A 20,655-nucleotide genomic window follows, 5' to 3' on the forward strand; every position below is an offset into this window, starting at 1 on the left:
ATAATATAATAATATTATATGGGTACAACCAAGTAATAAATGCTTATAAAAAGGACAAAAGGTATTACAAATATAAGCATTTGAATTTTGGATAGCTCATAGGTAATATTATAAATACTAAATTACTAAAATTTTTCCAGTAGATTCCTTGAGTCTGAGTATATTTAATAATTGTTTATAGCACATTTTTTATCTCATAAATTATAGGTATAATATATTATAATAAAGTTTGGCTATATATTAAAATATGTAGTGTTAAAATTATGTAATGTACATATTATCTTAGAGAGGCCTTAAGATGGCTCAGAGTGGTCTAAGCCCCCTCTGGCCCTCCCTTTTAATGTCCATGTAATTATGAATTATTATTTGTTAATTATAACACTCTGAAATAATTATGTATGATAATTTAGTGAATTACCAATAGGTAACTCTTACATTTTTTGGAATAGGTAGGAAATTTAAAAATGACAATATTTAATAATATTAATGACTGTATTTGATAAAAAGAAATTATTTAAATACATGCATACAAATAATTTAGATCAAAAAAGTAATTATAGAATGAAAAGTTTTTAATTTTATTCCTTAAATCATAATATATCAATTTTCTATGGCTTTGGTGTACAAAACTACAAAAGCGTTCGTTTTTCGGCCTCTTTAGGACATACAGCGCTCCCGGTGCCCGGTGGTGACGACTGTCTGTGGTAAAATTTTCAATCAAGTTTTCAAACAAGTGACGACACCTTATCAATACACCTTGGACAGTTTATTGTACCTACATTGATTAAATATATTAAATAATATATTAATATTAAATATATTGTTTATTATATTTAATCAATGTAGGTACTATTATATATAATATATATTAATATATTAATATATTATATATATTATTTATTATATTTAATCAATGGTATTATCTTAAATCATGGTCAGCACTCAGCAGCTGGAAATTACAAACATATTAGAATTTGCAATAGACCTGCCGCGGCAGCGCCGCTGCTAACACCATAATTGCGGTCTGCGACCATTGATAACGCCGATTGATATTTTGATAACGTTCTTGACTTCTTGACTCTCGTATCGCATTTCTACGTACCTACTATCTAATACCTATACAAAAGCGAAATAGGAATAATATATTTTTACGTTATAAATTATTACTGTAATATTTACGTTTTTGCACGCGCACACTGCAAACGACAATAACGGCGTACCTATTAAATGGCACCCAAACGCTACAGTCTTCGCGTCGCATAGAATGAGGTACAGACGTCTGACATGCCCGATGGGTTTTTCACAAACACACCGCCGCCGCCGTGCACAGCGATTTGGCGCACGTCCGAAAATAACGCGAACGATGTGTACTCTAATAGTCTAATTCATATTACTCTACTTTTTTGATCAATACAGCAGTCGACACAAACGCCTATCCGCTTCATAAAGTTTTCAGTGGTACGGAAGACGGTGTAATCAGACCCGCCACCGCCGGACCTACAATACATCGAATCGCCAAAATTATCCGACACCCCCGTTCCGTTGGTTGCAATCTCAAATAGAAATATTATCAGGTGTGTTACTACTTATTGCAAATTTTAAAGTAAAGTAACAATTAACTTAAAATAAGTTGTAGTTATGAAATCAAATTTAGAAGACTATTAATAATGTTGATACCTAAGAGATTGAAAAATATTTTCTGCAATTAATAGAACAAATGCTGATCTATGTTAATAATAACATACGAGGGTATTCGCTTAGTATGCTCAAATCTTTTATCTTTAAATAGTGCATATTTTATTAAAATTGTAATTATTTCAATTTTTTATTATAGGTATATTTTCAGGGTAAATGGACATTTTCCCCTGACTATTGTCAGTCTAGTAGGATATCTTCCCCCACTATAAATGTTTTGGTCGTTTTCCATCCATACTTATTTTTTAAAAGTTAATTATTTATTATTTAATATGATTTATGAAGTTGTTTTTTTTTTTGTCTAAAGGCAGAAAACCATATATTTTTATAAACATGATGAATGGCAGATGTATATTTTTGAATAAAATGTAATATTAAAATAATAAGTAATTATTAAATAATTAATAATTCAAATAGAGTAATAAGTCAAATAGATATTATGCATTAATGTATTATAACATTTATTTTAAACATTAGTACTTGTTATTTTTTTATTATTTTAATAGAAATTTTTATTGTTTAAAATAGACAATGATCATAAATATACATCTATAATTTATTATATTTATGAAAATATTTTGAAATTTGTTCTGTATTTACACAAAATTAGACAATAGCCAAAAAAAATAATTTCAATAATTAACTTTTAAAAAATATGGGAGGGGGAAATGTCCGTATCAAAAAATGCATCATGGTAAGATTTCATACTTCACTGAAAGCAGTATGTGGGGGGGGGGGGGAATGTCATAGATTCATTTTCAGATGCCTACTTAAAAATTATTATTTTTTTATACCATATAAGGAGTGTCCCTATTTATATAAACTTATTTTAATCTAATGAGAACCATTCTTTTTAACTATAAATTGTTTAGCAGACAATTGTTTTTTAGATTTTTATGCATCTAAATCAAATTTTGTAGTAGTTATTTCTAGTAGAGCTATTAAACTTTTTGGACCATAGATTCTTATTCATGGTTTTACAAAAAATCTATAATATTGTGATGTTTAAAAAAAAACCATTATACTCACACAATTTTTACATTAAAATGGTGGTTCTAATTGAAAAATAAAACCAGTTTTAATGCCGTAGGAGACTCCTTAAATGGCATAAAATATTGCAAGTATCATTACTATATATTAATTTAAATGGCTTTTTAAGAATATTTAAAAATTTAAGAAACTGATATTTGATAATATGCATCATTAAAAGAAAACAAGGGTGTGGGCATGTTTGGTTGATCGCCCTGTAAATTTGTAGATACCACAAACAAATACTATTTTATGTTTTTGAATTTATTTAAAAAATCAAAGAAAAAAAGTCCGACCAACAAATTACCAAAAGACCAGATATTGAACATAATATCCTTGTATAAAACTATAAATTTGGACTAAAGTAAAAAGTTGTATGGGTACTTCCCAATTAAAGTTATAATGAACGCAATCTAAATGAAAAGTAAAATACTAGTCGGTGTCTAATTTTGTAGTTAATCAAATTGAACTAGAAAACTGAAATAGAAATAGTAATAATTATTAATAACTATATATTATTTTTTATGTAATAAATTAATACTTTGTTGATTCTTTCATTTTGGAAATCGATTGGTCAGCATTATTTTTCCGTCTTGTATTTTAACTATAGGAGCACATATTATGGAATAATTAGGAAGTGCTAAAATAATTCATGTTTCATAGATCTCTCTGACTCGCTCTAAATACTATATGCTCATTAAATAAAATAAATACATTTTATTGAATTAATAAGAGATAAATAATGTTATTACAAATAAATCACAAATGTTAACAATTAGGCAATAACAAGATTATGTTTTTGGTTTGATAACCCAATTTATTTATATTTTTAAAGCAAGTTAACAAATACATCAAAAACAAATTTTAACCTGGGGATGTAAGCATGTAATGTTTCCCCTAAGTGTGCCTATAATTTTAACAAAATAATAATTATTAACGTGTTCAGAAATGTATGTTAGTAAAAAGTTGTATTTTTTAGAATGGAGACTGACTGTAAATCAATTTCAAATCAAAAAAATGAGTCTACTCCAAGTTATAATTGGAAGGATGTTACTCCAGAATTTTTTGATTCAATCAAAGGTAATATAATTATTATTGTCTTGCGAACTGAATATATCAATATTTTTGTAGGGGATCTTTTCAGTTTTTACACCACCATTTTATAGGGTAACTTTTCCCAGTTTATAGATAGAGTGATCTTTACAAATCTCTTATTACTAATAAGTAAAGACCGGATTTTTATACATTTTAAATTGTAAAGTATGCATACAAACATGCACTAAAAAAAGTCAAAATATGCAAGAAAAGAATGCAAAACATGCAAAATAATTTTTGATTATTACAGCTATTTATTTATTGTAAAGTTATAAAATTAAAACATAAATTATGAAAAAAAAAAACTACAATATTATATTATTTAATGATGGTAAAATTGAATTAAAATGAAAAAATATACAATTTATTTGATATTGGAAAAACAATAAGTAACAATAATATATTCCATATTGACCTCAGTTGAATTATGACGGCGGTTTGTGATGATATGTTTGTATGCAGAAAAACTTCGTTTCACATCAACGCTTGTTATAAGCGCATATTTTAAACTCGACACATTTCCGGGGAAAAATGTTTGATGGAGGAACTCTTTAAGTCAACAGTCTCACCTAGGTGTATTTTAGCAATTTCTTTTAAAATTAGCAAGTCTTTATTTTTATTAATAATTTAGGAACATTTTTTTTTATTATTAATACGCTATTATCATTTTCAGCAAGATTAATAATAGAATTCGTAACTTGTTCAACAATGTGTAAAGTATCTATGAGTAACAAACCTGAAGTCTCAAGCTTTTTAATGCTTTCAACAATAATCGATAAATTTATTTTAATATAAGTTAAATCGTTAATTATATTTGATTTAGTTAGAATTTGTTTACAGTTTTGAATGCTTTTGACACCATCTTCTTGTAGGTTTTGATTAACATTTTTAAAATTTTAAAAATTATCTGCATAAAATATTGCCGATTCTAACCAAGCACCCCATCGTGTTATTATAGGTTGAGGTGATAATAGTTTATTAGGTAACATTTTATGATATAATTGAATTCTACAAGGAGCTTTCAAAAATATCTTTTTTCCGTTGTTAATTAAATCGTTTATTTCATGAAAAATATCCATAATTTTTTCTGCGATCCGAGGAATCCCATGAGCAGCACAAGTCACATGAATAAAATTGGAATAAAATGGTTTTACATTTTTAGCAGTCTTAACCATATATGGGGCTGCATCGGATAACATTAATAAAACTTTTTCGTCGTTACCTCCCTCTGGCAATAATACTCTAAGACAATCATTTACAAATTTTGCTATTATATTATCATATGTTATTTTAAGAACTTTAGATGCTAAAAGATATGATTTTGATGGTGAATCAACATTTAATTTTCCAACAATAAAGTTCGCAATATATTTGCTTTGTGGGTCAGTAGTTTTATCGATACAAAAATATGTGAATGAACTTCCTATATTTTCTCGTATTTTTTTAACGTCTGTGACATTTGATTACATAATTCTTCCTTAGGGTACTTTCATCAGGTATATGTAGATAAATATATTTTTCCAAAAAAGATCTGAAATTGGTATTTAGGTGTTAGAAGCAATCAAAGCTGAACAAAAGTCTTGGAAAAATACTGATTGATTTTCCCCTAATGTTGACTGTTGATTAACAAATGTTTGTTTAAAAGTGGGAGTTTTCGAATATTTTTCGTGTGAAAATAACTTAACGTGCTGATCAATTTGAAATTTTTTTTGTACTACAACTACTTTATTACAATATTAACAAAAAACTGAATTATTATTTAAGGTTTTGAAAACCTCACCTGATTTGTTATACGATTCAATCCATTTTCTAAGTGATGGTAATTTTGAACTTTGACATTTTGGCATTGTAAAATAACAAACACAAACAATGTTATATAACATGTACACGTTTTTATACTACGTTGGTCGTTGACTATTGCCGAATGTACGCTTCGATCTACAGTCGTCAGTCTATCAGTTCTTGTTAGTATTGTAGTATTGACGATAAGTCAATAATGTTAGACAAAATTGATAAGATAAAAATATAGGAAAACCAGTATGCAATGAATACCTACCTACCTACCAAGTAATATTATATTTTTAAAAATATTTTCAATTTTTGTATTGTGGACAAATTTATATATAATAATCGTACATACAATTATAAAATTTAATTTGATTTAATTTAGACCTGGTATATACGTATTATGCAAAAACATGCGTTTTATGTAAAATATGCACTTGTACCAAAAATATGCAAAATAAAAATTTGTAATATTATTTCTTTAAGTATGATTGATGAAAACCCATTTACTGCATGTAGTTGCTTATAAAAATATGAACATGCATTATACGCAAAATCCGGTCTTCACTAATAAGTAATAATTATCACCGTTTTGGTTATCTAGGGTGGCATACAAATATAAGAACTTCTTTTTTGACCTAATTGGTGACAAAAAATTTAAGTTTATTCATAACCTATTCATGGCAATAACATCGGCAATAACTTTACTAGGCCCAAGCCCTGCTAGATATGTAAAATTAATTGTAGTATATTTCAGTCTTTATCTTTAACTAAGTTAATGTTAAACTTAAAATATATAACCAACACAACTTACATTAAACAATATTCAATATACTTCTTAAATTAATACATAAATCATTATCATGTATACAATTGAAGAATAGAAGATAAAATTAAAAAAAATATGTTGTCAGTCATCAAATTTACCTCCCATTCTTTTTTTTAACGTGCTTCTGTAACTTTCAATCAAGTTAAAAATATATTTTATATCAAACATTTTGAATTTGTTTAAATTGTGAATTTATATTTGGAATTTATTAGTTTTCATATTAAATTGGTGCATTAGTTTCTATAATTATAAACATAACTAATTAATGATTAATGTTAGGTACCTATTTATAGTATAATAATTTTTTTAATGATTGATCTTAAGATATTTATCACTTAAATTGTGAGGTAGTTGTAACAATTTTTTTTAAACTAATACATTTTTGCAATGCTTTAATAAAATATATCTACTGTTAATATTTATACTTATATGTTGTTATAAAAGTAGTGAATGTCTTAATTGTAAAATTATATTAGAAACACAAATATGTTGCAACATGAAAATGAATTATTGAATAAAATATATTTACTAACTATACAAAGGCCGTTTTATGTTTAGTTTCAATTAAACTAAATAAATTAATCTATGCATTTAGGTCATTGTATTCTCAAATATATTACATTTATTTTTATTAAAGGTTTTATGTAAGGGCTCGACATTGTATACCTTAACAATCGAATGAAAATATTATCTTTATTAAATGTATTATACACTTAGGTAGTTCAGAAACTCATGAAGATGATTTATAATAAAATATTTGCAACAAAATTAATCTATTATGGTTTTCTCTTTACTTACTATATTTTTAAATATAAATATAAACTTTGTTTATTTTTCAGAGTTAGAATTAGGTGAACTTTTACATGGCTACTTCTTTGGTTTATTTGAAGCAATGTCAGCTATTGAAATAATGGATCCCAAAATGGATGCAGGCATGATGTGTAATCGTGAATCAAAAGCAATAAAAGTGAAACTAATGCTTGTTTATTATATATTATTCATTCATTAATTTATAAATCTGTCAAAAATGACAGATAGTGAGAAAAATTAATTTTAGTTTTTATTATAGTAAAATCTGTTTAAGACACTCACGCTTAAGGCTTTAGGGCAGTGTTTCCCAAAGGGTGTGCCGCGACAACTTGAACTTTTTTTATAAAAAAACATAAAATGATTTTTTTCAAAATATTAAAATATATAATTCAATTAAAAATAATTAATACAAAAATTCACTTTAAAATTACAAAAAAAGATATAATTATAAATTTTAGTGTGAAACGTGTGCTTGATGTTATTTGCATAATAGTTCAATTCTAGGAGGGATTGACGATAAACACACTCGCATTTTTTGTTCAACTGATAAAATTAGTTCACATTTCTTGTTTTTAATATTTGTTAGTGCGAAAAACCCAAATTCAATCAAATTTGGGCTTGCCGTGGTGTGGTTTGAACGTAACTAATTCATACGACCAAACGAATTATCATTTAGTATTGGAAGGACAAAAATGTATAATACACAGAACAGTTCTGTGATACATATATATACAAGTACAGCTGCTATCGAGAGATAATAATATTATTACCTATTAACGATAATAATACCCGACATCATTATATACGTATTATTCGCTAAGTAGATAATATTTATCCAAAGTGTGCCGTGACTTATAACTACTAATAATAATAAGCCGCAATGAGAAAAAGTTTGGGAACCGCTGCTTTGGGGCTTTACGTATTTTTCTACTACTGTTTAAAGTAAAATAAACATTTGAGCTTTGATCTGACCTGCTGAAACTTCTCATCTTTTAGATAAAAAAAAATGACCAAAATCCGACATATCAACGAGGCGTGAGAGTTTATCCTGTAAAAGCATTTTTGTTCATCAAAATAGTCATCTAAGTCAATCATTGACTTGTGCATTCGCTTGCGTAAATATCTTTATCTGCGTGTGTAAATATAGCTCACTCATACTAATATCGATTTACATACTCACACACATGCACGTTCCGCGTGAGGCCTATACAACATGTGAATTGCCTAAATTTTACTCCTTAATAGTAACCGGCACCGACACCCTTAATCTTAGATCACACACATTTAAAATATTCTTGAAAATACACACACACTGTCTATTTAGTTACACACAGTATTGTGAAAATCATAGTCAACTAGCAATAATATCACCAGTCTCAATGAAAATATCATAACTATCAATTTCGTTTATCGAACAGCAGTTATTAGAAACACAATTTAAAAAATAACCCATAATTGATTTTTTACAATCATGCACACAGTCTTTTTGACTGTATATTAATAGGGAATGTCTGGTAATGAACTTTGAACACTTCTATATGACTGACATCAGATCGTATACAGTTGGGATTTGTAACTAATTTTAATTAAAATCAGCTAATTAGAAGCTACCTATGTTGGATTAGATTTATATTTCGTATTTTTGAAACAATGAACCAAATTCTAAAAGCTCGGTCTTTTTGACCTAGGGTTAACACACTCATTGTCCGAAGTCCCCTGATGAAAAATTTCCAGCTTGATAATTTATTTTCAACTGGTCTCGTGGAGTATTCTTAAACATGTTTTACTATAATATAGTAATTTATTTATTAATATTAATTAATTAATATTATATATATTTATATTTATTTAAATTAATTAATATGTAATAATTATATAAATAATATTTTTAAAAAAATGTATAATTAAGTGTATTAATGTTTGTTATTAAATATAATTATTACAGTTAGAGGATTTGAAATTAAGTGGCCTTTCTGTGTCTGAACAAATATCTATAATAGATGTTACATTAGCTTGTCTGGTATCATGGCTTGAAGGACATTCTTTAGCACAAACAGTATTTACAAATCTATATTTCCAAAAGCCATATGAAATTGAAGATGTTCCATTGAAAGCATTTTGTATATGTATTTATAAAATCATTGAAGAAATTAGGGACTTTGCTAACAGGTAATATTTTCGACTAGTAAATAGTATATTCAATATTGTGTACTATAAATTGCATATAATTATATTCTTCAGGGCACAAGTTTTTGAAGAAGAAGATTTTCAACCTGCACTATATAGCTATCATTATTTTAATGAGATTTCTGTCACTCGTGTGATAGGTATGATGAGAGAAGTTGATGAGTCGATAAATCATAAATTAAAATCAAATGCAAATAGTGATGAAGTACAGTACATAGATTATTTTTAGTAAGCACCAATTTAAATTTTAAACAATTTTTTTTTACAGAATGAATCTTATGTTGCATTAAATACACGCATTAAGTTTGTTAGACTTTTTTTCCAAATTTTACTTTCTTTTAATCGTCGTGAGAATCATTCGAGTTCAATGGGAGAAACCCAGAGGTTGTTAACTACTTGTGGATTATTGATTCCTTCTTTAATAAATACTGTGGATAAAGGAGTTCCCAAAGTTGGCAGTGAGAAAACTTAAAAATATTCCTATTTCATGCTCTTATTCTTTTTTTGTATATTTTTATTTTTCAGACTGGTGTTATGATTTAGGCTTTGACCCTCTAATAAATCAAAAATTGTTACCGCCTACATTTCCTCGTTATACAAAAATTAAACCAGCTGGTGAAGCTTATGTTTATTTTGATTCGTTGTTAACAAGACTGAAACAAATTTGTAAATTGACTAATTGTACAACTTTTATTAGTGCTTTGGTATGTTATGCTTTTATAAAAAATTATATTACTATTGAATATAATTTGGTTCTGTAAATAATATAATTTTTTAGGAATGTTTTATTGAACTTGGTCACAACAGTCACTTATGTATCGTATCAAGATCAATAATGCAAACTCTTTATTTCCCTCAACCTGGCCAAGTTTTTGGTACTCAGGATTTAGAGGACTGTCTTCGAGAATGGGCTAAGTCATTTATAGCACCACCATCACTCATACCACGTTTAAACATTCTGTCCAACTCTCAAGTAATATTTATATTTTTTACCTTTGTAATACTAATAAGATAAAAATAATAAAAATGTACTTTATATTTTTAGGCTAAGGATTGTATACATAATTTTTTTGATCATTGCACTCGTCCATTTGCTGGGTTGATTCAGATTTGTGGTCACAATAAAGCTAGACAAAGGGATAAGTTAGCACATCTTATGGAAGATTTTTCAGCACTACAAGATGAGGTACAATGTAAAAAACAATGTATTTAAAAACAATATATTTTAATTTATTATAATGTTGTAACTTATTGATTATTAACCAATTTATTTAGTAAGTAACTATTTAAATAAATGTATTATGTTATTTATTCATCAGTCTCAGAGGGTTGATGCTTTTTTGCACTCATTCTCATCAAAATTGGATCCACCTAGAGAGCATCTGGCTAGCTTTAGCACATGGATAATTTATCATACAATTAGAATTATGATAATGTACTTACTGTCTGGTTTTGAATTGGAACTGTATAGTCCACACGAATATCAGTATATTTATTGGTAAGCACTTCTAAAAATGTTTTTATGATTTTTTATTGATAAATTGTAATAATTTTAGGTATTTATATCAATTTTTGTACGGTTGGTTAGTGTCTACATTAAATAGAGCTGATAATGTGTTGCTTGGCAGTGATTCATTAGTTGATTCTCAAAAGAATCGAACAAAACGAAATAAGCCTAAAAAGAAAAAACCACATCCATATAGCCAAGAAATTGTTATGTGCCATGCAATGCAAAGTTTAACGGGTGCTTATTTCAAGGTATCCGAATAAAAAAGTCATACATAATATTAATTTAAGATTTTGTAATATTTTTGAATATTTTAAAAAACATAATTACCGTTTACAAGCAAATGTTAACATAAACTGCTAAGATAGATATTATAAATTATATTTTTCTAAAAATATTTTAATGCTCAATTATTCATTTTTTTTTATAGACATTGGTAGGATTTCAATTAGAAGGTAAAATCCGTACGCCAAAACATGCAAAGTTTGACAATGAAAAAGTTCGTTATGAACACAGATTTGCTGCATTCTCAGCAGTAGCTGTACCACCACCGTTTTCGTATAATGAATTTCAAATGACTAGATGCCAAATACGTGATTCAGCATCTGGAGATTCTGGAATGTTATATTTGAATAGTTGTGAACTATTTCATCAAGCAAGGTGTTTACTAGATACAATTGCACAGCCACACTCGCAACAAGTAACTACTAAATTGTGTTACTTTATTGCTTTGCTTCAACAAATACTGAATTATGTGTATTATTTTTAGGTACTTGATTTAATAAAAGTGTGTAAAACAAATTTTGTAACTATGAAGTTGCTAGCTAGTGGATATATGAGAGGACCAGATGTATCGTTGGACTTCGATTTCACAACTAATTCTTACTTTCCTATATTAAAGCTCAGCTAATCTTGAACAATATTTTTAGACTTCAAAAATATTTAATTATTTAAAGACTGTTTGAACCCAAAATAATTAAATACAAAATAATTTAATCATTAAAATTGTATGTGGAATTTGTTTTTTTTCTTTTTTATATTAATGCGTTGATACCTGTTGTGATGTAAAAACAAAAACATTTTGTCTAATATATCAATAATTAATATACATATAACTTACTAATAATATATGTATATAAATATATAATGTGTGATAAAGAAAGTGAATGCTTATTATTTTATTTTTATTGATCAATTTTATAATAATATAAGAATTACAACAAACTGTGAGATCCATAACCATTACTCCACCATAATCTTGGGCATTTATGGTCCTTTACTATCAAAGCTTGATCAAACTATTTGACTGATTTTGACGATAGTCTTATATTGATTGTTATTTGAGATATCACGAGAGTTTAGAGAGTACCTAGCTTGAAAATCTGCAGTGTTTTTTCCAATCCGCAGATTGTCCATCTCTGTCAAATCTATTCATAAATCGAGGTTCACTGATTGCCAATTTGCTCGCGTGGTACACAAAAACCGATATAAATGATAATATAATGGCGTATTTGATGTTTGGTTATACAGCTACTAGTTATCTATATATTTATATCAATCACGGACTAAGATATTGAATAGTCAATTAAAGACAACTATTGGAATTTTAAGGCTATAAATTATATAATGCAATGATTTATCTATAAAAATAATAATACAGTGATACCTTTTACGAACAAAATCATTTGAATTGAATAAAAAGAAAGAGAAATTATTAAAAATATTGTGGCGATGCTAACAATGTAAGCCCTGGGTCGGCAACCTTTTTGGTGTCAAGGGCCAAAAAATAAAAATAAATTTTTTCACGGGCCATAATTTGAATACACCTTATTTTATTTAAACGAAATATTGTAGTAATTTAAAATTTAATTTATTTAAGTACATCACTGATTGGTACATTAATTATCGAGGTATCTACAAACAAAGTTATAATAATAATTACACGTAATAATAATAATAAAAAAATACATAGTAAAATATAGTATAATATTGGAAAAAATAAATAAATAAAAATTAATGTGATTTTTGAGTTCGAATAGCATCAACAAGTGTATTTATAGCAGGTTTTATTTTCGATGTAGAAATTCTCAATACAGCGTTTAAGTGACCATCGGTTAATCGCGAAGCATATTAGCATATTAGCATATTAGTAAGCTGACGATATAAATATATTTATTATTTGTTTCCGACTCAATTTTATTGGTCAACTCATAAAAACCCTCTGTGAATTACTTAGGGCTTTGGCGATGTTAATAATGACGAGGTAATAAGGTATATACAGACCTTATAATTGGATAACCAGTGCCGGATCTTGAACTTTGAGGGCTCTGGTGCAAAAGAAAGTTTAGGGGCCCCCTTGAAAAACAATTTAAAGTATTATAACTTTATATTTTTATTACAAATCAAATTGCATTGTAAATTTATATGGCATTATAAGAAAAATGATGCAAGCTTTTAAAACGTCTGGAAAACTATGTATGTACCTACTCGGCTACTCAATAAATCGTTATTTTTACTTAAGCTACCCAAATGTTTTATTATTTTTAGTTTTCATCTTTTATAACTGTTTGTTAAGTTAGCATTTGTGATTTGTCATGGTAAGTCAGAATTAATAACATCATTAATTCTTTATATGTTAAACCAAAATTGTATTATGTTTTAATACCTAATATTTTCATTCGATAATCATTTCGACGAGTTGGCGCAGTAGATACCTCCTAGTTTTATGTAAACACAATGTGGTGTTCATACAACAGTGAAATACATTTAAGGTTTTGGCCACGTGAAAGTATAAGTTTACCGGAGTGGTGACATTTTTTTCTGCCCCAAAGACCAAAACGTTATAAAAGACAGAAAAATGAATTTAGGAAAACACCCACAAATTATTATAAAATCAATGCATTCATCGCTCGATTCAGAGTTTAGAGAAATAATAATGATAATAAGTATAGTTTTTGTTATTGTTATCGAAACAATCATCAAACACATCTTGGGTAAGATCATCAGCAACGTCGAATACGAAATTATGGAAGAAGAACTAAGCAGATTCGACGACATCGACAAGGAACGGACCATCGGGGATTTAGAGGGACTATGCGACACGGATGTGGGCGATGACTACGTTCTGTACAACTTCATTCAACCGGAAGATACTTCATGCAAAGCTACAGGACCGGTTAAAACAATCCGAGGTGCAGGAAGCCGCGGAAGAGGAGCGAAGTGGCGAGGCGAGGGGCACCACGCCGACCAGGGGACTAGAAGTTAGAAATAGTTTTGGAAACTTGATCGATTGGCTAGACCCGGGGTCAAAACATAAATAAGCGCCACTCTGCACAGGGGTACGGCGAGAGTTGTCTCCTCTGTGTGGAGAGGTATAACGAAAGTCGTACGCATATTGTGTTGTTGTCCCCCGAAGTGAAACCGTCCGAAAGTTTCCCCCAGGCTGTGGACAGCGGACAAGGCAAGGTGACGTAGCGTCTAGGTAATAGTTACGTGACAGTGCACTTTCGGTGGTGATCAGCGGTAAGTCACCGCTACACGTTCTCCGGCCATCACGCGGTAGCGCGACTCACGCGCTCGAGGTCACCGAGACACGCGAGATCTTCTGGCGGCGCGGCGGACGCCCGGCTGCTTCGGTCCGGGAGCGACGACGACACGACGACGGAAGCTAGCGGTACCGGCGCGGGCAACAATGCCGCCCGATGGCACCTGCAGTGACGAATGCAATGCTGCACGAAGATAACTTTTGATGGCAGCGACGGAGACCGCAGAGCTCACGGCGGGCGAATGACGGAAGACTTACAGAGTAGCTAGGAAGACGACGGACGTCTGCAGCGCCGGGCTCGAGGAAAAGAAACGTTTCAGGGTTCGGCGGTGCGTGACTCCGTGGCCATTGGCTGCGTTGCGATGCTGTCCGCAGATTCTCTCCCCTTTACGCCCAGTGGTCCGATCCCGCGCCGGCCGAGTCACAATGCCACCGATTCCGCAGCTGCACCGAGATTATAGTCTTCGTCGCTCACTCCGAACTTTGCAGGTCAACGAGTACATTATTAGCCGACCGGCATCAACTGGATTTCGGGCCCGTTTATTTTTTCAAACACCGTTATTATTATAATTATTATTAATTATTATATTATTATTGACTCTTACTGTATACAGTATACTTACGCAAAGATATACAACTAAAATTATATTTTATTATAATATTTTAACGATGATTAATTATATATCGATCTGCATTATATTATACTGTTATGTATATACTCGTTTTATACTTTTGTAAATTATAGGTGATGTTTTTAGATTCCGAACAACACGACCAGTGCGTATTGCGATTTTACAATTATTGTTTTTTGTGTAGGTACATTGCGTTTTATAGTAGAAAAAATGCTTTGATATTCAACATTGGGGATGATTTCTGATCAAGTTGAATCTAGTTTGTACTATTTTAAAGGGTGAAATTGTAGAAATTTAAAAGTTCTCTTCTTGATAATTAGGAAAAATGACAAAAAATTAGGGAAAATCTTTTTAAGAGCATTTTCCATATTATATTCTATGATTTTCAAATGGCTATTTGAGCGGAGCGATGAATGTATTGATTTTACAATGATGTGTATTTTTTTATTTGTTTTTGTGTGTTTACACGATAAGTAGTTGAAATAATGCTTCGATTTTCAACTTAAGTACCTTGTTCGATGGGAAAGTGAATCTAGTTGATGGATTTAGGGGGTAAAAATCGGTTGAAAACGCCGAGAAAAACAAAACAAAAAAATTAAGGAAACCCGGCAATTTTTAAGCTTAATCGGAATCGACAAAATCGATTTTGGTTTTTGATGTAACTCTAAAACAAATGACCGTGATACATGAAATTTTCACTGGTTGTTTATATTAGCATTTTTTATACATTTTAAAAATATTTTGATTTGTTTTGAACTGTTTACAGACACTTTCAGTTTCCAAATTTTTAGTTTTTTTTTCTATGTAGGTATGTCATTTAAATTTTACCTATCTGTTTGATAAAAAAGCTTGAAATTTTAATACAAGGTTCCTAATATATTGTTACAATGGCATTTGAAAAATATTAAAAGTCCATCGTCACAATTTTCTTTTATAAGCATTTAAAGTTCAAATCTTGACAAAGTACGTAATTTACGATGGAAATTGTTGTTTATAAATGGTTGCTATTGGTTACAGGAAAAATATTTAGTAGAAATTAGTAATTTCATTTGTTTATTAGTCGCCATTGGTTAATTGAGAAGATCAGGTACAAACATGCATCAAATCGAATTTTTGCACATTACCTACCAAGGTGGCTGAGTTGCACTTACTGCAGGGAGCTACAAATAAAAGGAGATGAACAATCACAATGTTTTCAAAGTTTTAATTTTTTACGAGCAACAAAACGCATGGGATCGACTAGTTTTACTATATTAAAAAAATATATAAATCATTAATTAATAAATTAAGCGTATGACAACGTCTAAAGGGATTTTTTTTCAATTTAATAACACAGAAAACGTTTTATAACGTCACCCCTCATCATGGCCACCCATCAAAGGTGCCCTAGTTTCATTATTGGCACTTTGGTAGATAACTCGCATCACTGTACGTTTCGTTAATATTGTATATATTATACATGAATAAATAAATCAGTTCAAAATAGTACAATGATTAAATTATATGTACCTATACCTACTATAATAGTACTAACTATAGATAATATATTATATAATCATGTAAATTATCTGAACGCATTATACGTCAGTGGCGCTGAACCCTATATGTTTAGGTCAGGTCAAGACCTGATCATTTTTTTTTTAAATGTGAACGGGGCCGAACGGCTCATATTAACGGTTTGCATATTCATTCAGAGCATATTATGTACGATTATAGGTACTTAATGAAAATAAGGGATAAATATTAATACTTATTAGTTAGACTTTAGACAATTTATGTATATTATATAATTGCTAATATACATATAGGCATATAGCTCACAATCTCACATAGCTCAATAAAGGTACCTGCATTATTCAAATTAAATTAAGTGTAATAAAGATTAATGTATTGCGTAGCAATTTCATTACATTGCGTGATAAATGTTTTTTTTTTGGAAGTTAAACAAATTAAACTTCCACAAATTATTTTTCTATACGAATTAAAAATGTAGACTTGTGGGGCCACATGAGAGGCTTTGAACCGTTGCATTTATATTTGACTTGAGTTCATACAATAAAACTTCAAAGAAGTTCGGCGTCAGACATTGAACTACTGTATTATCGTAATAATTAATTAATTAATTATCATATTATTTGATATTATATATAATTTATATATTATTATGACACATATATTGTTGAACTATTGTGAATTATGTTGAGACTAAACGGTGGTTTTATTAAATAAATATCGTGTAGTGTGTACCTATACCCTGTAGTGGTTCAGGAAAAAAAGTGTATATAGGTACACGAAATTGAAGTGGAGTATAGCCGTAGGTATAGGTATGAACTGCACTTTGACGATACTATAATAACGAGTTATTAATTTAAAAGAATTTGTCAAATGACTAATTCGGAGTTAATTCTATTCTAATATATCCTTTATATAAATATAAATATAATATAAGTGTCTTACTGTCTTAGTGTTTAAACAATCAATGAATTATTGCGATGTTAAAATGAACAGTTACAACGCCTATCGCTAAGCCACCGTTTATAGGCTTATCCGCTTATCCAGCTTTCGGGCTTAAAAATGCCGAGTATTACTTGGTACATAAACCTATACTTATTAAGCATTTATACCTACGTGATGAGGAGTTACAGTGGTATTCAAATCGATAATAACTGTACGCAGTGTTCCCGTGTAGGCTACACCCTACATTATATGACTTGTTTGAGTATTTTTTTTCCGTATTTTTTCTCTTGCCGTTTTTCCCCATTTAAATTAAAAAAGCACTGCATAATTTTAGAGTTTTAGTCGTATAAAAGCTATAGAAAAAAATATTATTGGTAGCCTTTGCCCTTTACTAATTAATTATATTCATTAATCATTACATTAGTTTATTATTAAGCATAGTGTTGTATTGGTTAGGTATACTTTTATAAACACTTTATGGTAATCATAACCAATGGTATAACCTACCATGGTGAACGCTTAGCTATTTTGTGTTTCAAGAAACGTATCAGTAGTAAAAGTTTATATAATTAATATATTTTTATTCATAGAAGTATTTGAAATATGAATTTTTAATATTGACACGTTTTTTGAAAAACAAAATGGCTAAGCGTGATGGCGCTGAAGCTATTTCCAAATAAAGTAACAAATATTAACCAATAAATCTACGATAGACTTCAGAAATTTTCAACTCACTAAAAATCACTTTCCGATCGTTGTTTGATGACTGCTCTTATACAGAGTACAGATCTTCTCGTCGACTTTCTCGTGCGAAAGACATAATATCAGATATGCGTTTTATAATTTGTACCTTGTCCGAAGACATTTTTTCGGTACAGGTTTATTATAGCTATTATAGCTTATTATAGGTATTAGCTGGAATTGTATTTTAACTTTTAAGTAATAATTATGTAAATGTTGTCTAGATTTAAAAATTTAAAAAAAAATATAGACACATATAGTCGGAACCTTGGAACACTTATCAGGATACATCACTTACACATATATTATATACAGTGTAAATAATAATGTATATAGTGCAATGTTAAAGTATAATACTTATACTGTTAAGTGTTAACTAATTACGTAAACATGTTTAGCTGCAGCTACACGAATATATATATCATATTAATATTAAATGACAAGACGTATAATTGATTCAAGGAAATCATGTCCAATATACACTATATAGGTAGTCTTATATATACATACATGTAAATAATATGTAATACGCGTGTATTATATTTCTCTTAAGAAAACACTCATATTTTCTTGTCGTAGGTACTTCAATATCGTTTATTAGTCGGATAGGTAGGTACCTACCAACAGTATATACATTATTTGTATTATTATTAATATTATTGTAAAGTGTCTGATAACACATGTTGAAAAATCACCCTTTTGACGTAGGTAAACCGTGTTAGATCACTCTATTTAACGATTTATTTACACATAATAAGATTAATTAATTAATACTTCTTGTAAACTATAGTCGAGTTTTCCATTTTGCATATTTATATAATATTGTTACTACATTGTTTTCAGAATATTCTTCTTTATTCTTTCTCTGTTTCCGTTAGGTAGGAACTTACCTATATTTATATTATAATATATTATGTACCAATAGTTTTACGAACACAAAAACAATTCAAAAATAACAAGATTAGGTATATTATGCAAAATAAGCGGACTATGCCAAGTAAATACTTCAAATATATGTGTAGAGGCTTTTTTAAAATGTAACCAATATTTTCGATATAATATGCAATAATAATAAAAAGATTACCTAAGTCGCAAGTTGCAGAAGAAATGGAATAATGATAAAAAAAAAACTCAACGCGAAGGTGAATTTCTATTGTAGTTCTAATTATTAAAAACCGGGGAATTTGTTCGTACCTATAGTAGGTGTGGAGTGTACTTCGCCATTGAGTAGGTCTCTGCTGTAGTGGATGAGTTTAATTTAAATTAAATAATAAATCATTGCCCACGAAAAATGGTTCTGAGCGGTTTGTCGGCCCATATATTTCTGAGCATATAGGCGAAGGTATAAAGGTTTCGTCAATATAACCGACGTACCGTAGGTAATGTGTAAATAGCTTAATATTAATTTAAATATTTTGAAAATTTTACTGTGAATAGTAAAGAAAACTTTTAAGACCCTATGAAGAAATATTTTTTTAATTAGATACAACACGTTATTTATCATATTTAATAGATATTATATAGGTATCCAATATGTCGTCGTAACTAGAATTTAAAATGTTTAAAAATTGTGTAATTATATTTTTGAGTTTTTAAATTTAGGAAAAAACAACTTATTCGATGAAATTAATTAATTGAATATAAAATCAAAATCGATCAAGTGTTTGAGGGAAATTTAATCAATTTAATGTAAACACAATATTAACTATATTAAATTTAATATAAATTAATAATGTGCATACCTATATATATTTACAATAACGGGAAATTCGTATAAAATATTTATACAATATACACGCGTATAATTAACAAATTAATCGTTTTATCTCTAAATATATATATTTGTTTTATTTAATTTTTTATCTAATTTAATATCAAAAATGATTACTAGGCCTCACTGAGTTTAAACTCGTGTGGAGGCCTAGGAGTTATCTTTTTATTATTATCATGCATTATTATACATTTAACATTATATATATATATATAACATTATATATTTTTTCTTCTTATAATCAACTAAAGCACACAATAAACAATCAAGATAAAAATTCAAAATATAAAATAAAACAGTAAAAAAAAAACAAACAAATTGAATAAAAATATAAATGTACAAAGAAAATTTTTTAATTATTATATACATATATAGGTGTTTATAACTTATAAGCATGTATAATTTTCAAGTATCTACTATTTAATACAAATACGTATTTCAATTGCGTCTTTGATTTTTCGGCTAGTATCCCATATAGTGCGTAAATCGTTGTATGCTTAGAAAAATAAACGAAGGTACTGCACTACTGCAGATAGGTTATATAAACGTGGGTAGGTACAGCTTGGTGTATTA

At 28.8% G+C, this 20,655-nt stretch overlaps 1 protein-coding gene across 2 annotated transcripts; it reads left to right on the forward strand.

Moving 5' to 3' along the window:
- Positions 1 to 1,029: 1,029 nt before the first annotated feature.
- Positions 1,030 to 12,099, forward strand: LOC100166137 (N-alpha-acetyltransferase 35, NatC auxiliary subunit). Of its 2 annotated transcripts, none has more exons than XM_029488572.1 (14): positions 1,030 to 1,269; positions 1,417 to 1,574; positions 3,691 to 3,804; positions 7,273 to 7,400; positions 9,189 to 9,412; positions 9,485 to 9,635; positions 9,699 to 9,888; positions 9,956 to 10,134; positions 10,209 to 10,403; positions 10,476 to 10,616; positions 10,750 to 10,928; positions 10,987 to 11,188; positions 11,368 to 11,637; positions 11,707 to 12,099. In XM_029488572.1, exons 3-14 carry the CDS (start codon positions 3,705 to 3,707, stop codon positions 11,845 to 11,847), a joined length of 2,100 nt encoding a protein of 699 aa, XP_029344432.1. In that variant the 5' UTR covers positions 1,030 to 1,269; positions 1,417 to 1,574; positions 3,691 to 3,704; the 3' UTR covers positions 11,848 to 12,099. The 2 variants fall into 2 exon arrangements, with proteins under 2 accessions (XP_029344432.1, XP_008183535.1); XM_008185313.3 differs by having other exon boundaries at positions 1,031 to 1,269; positions 3,704 to 3,804.
- The last annotated feature ends 8,556 nt before the right edge of the window (positions 12,100 to 20,655 follow it).

The sequence above is a fragment of the Acyrthosiphon pisum genome, chromosome A1 (genome assembly GCF_005508785.2).
Source record: "Acyrthosiphon pisum isolate AL4f chromosome A1, pea_aphid_22Mar2018_4r6ur, whole genome shotgun sequence".
In the NCBI taxonomy this organism is placed as follows: Eukaryota; Metazoa; Arthropoda; class Insecta; order Hemiptera; family Aphididae; genus Acyrthosiphon; species Acyrthosiphon pisum.

What these genes read in the sequence shown, in the direction of transcription:
- LOC100166137 (XM_029488572.1), top strand. Translation starts at nt 3,705, where the DNA reads ATGGAGACTGACTGTAAATCAATTTCAAATCAAAAAAATGAGTCTACT. An exon ending in GTGAATCAAAAGCAATAAAA is followed by an intron (nt 7,401 to 9,188) that starts GTGAAACTAATG and finishes TAATTATTACAG; the next exon opens with TTAGAGGATTTGAAATTAAG. An exon ending in CAACTTTTATTAGTGCTTTG is followed by an intron (nt 10,135 to 10,208) that starts GTATGTTATGCT and finishes ATAATTTTTTAG; the next exon opens with GAATGTTTTATTGAACTTGG.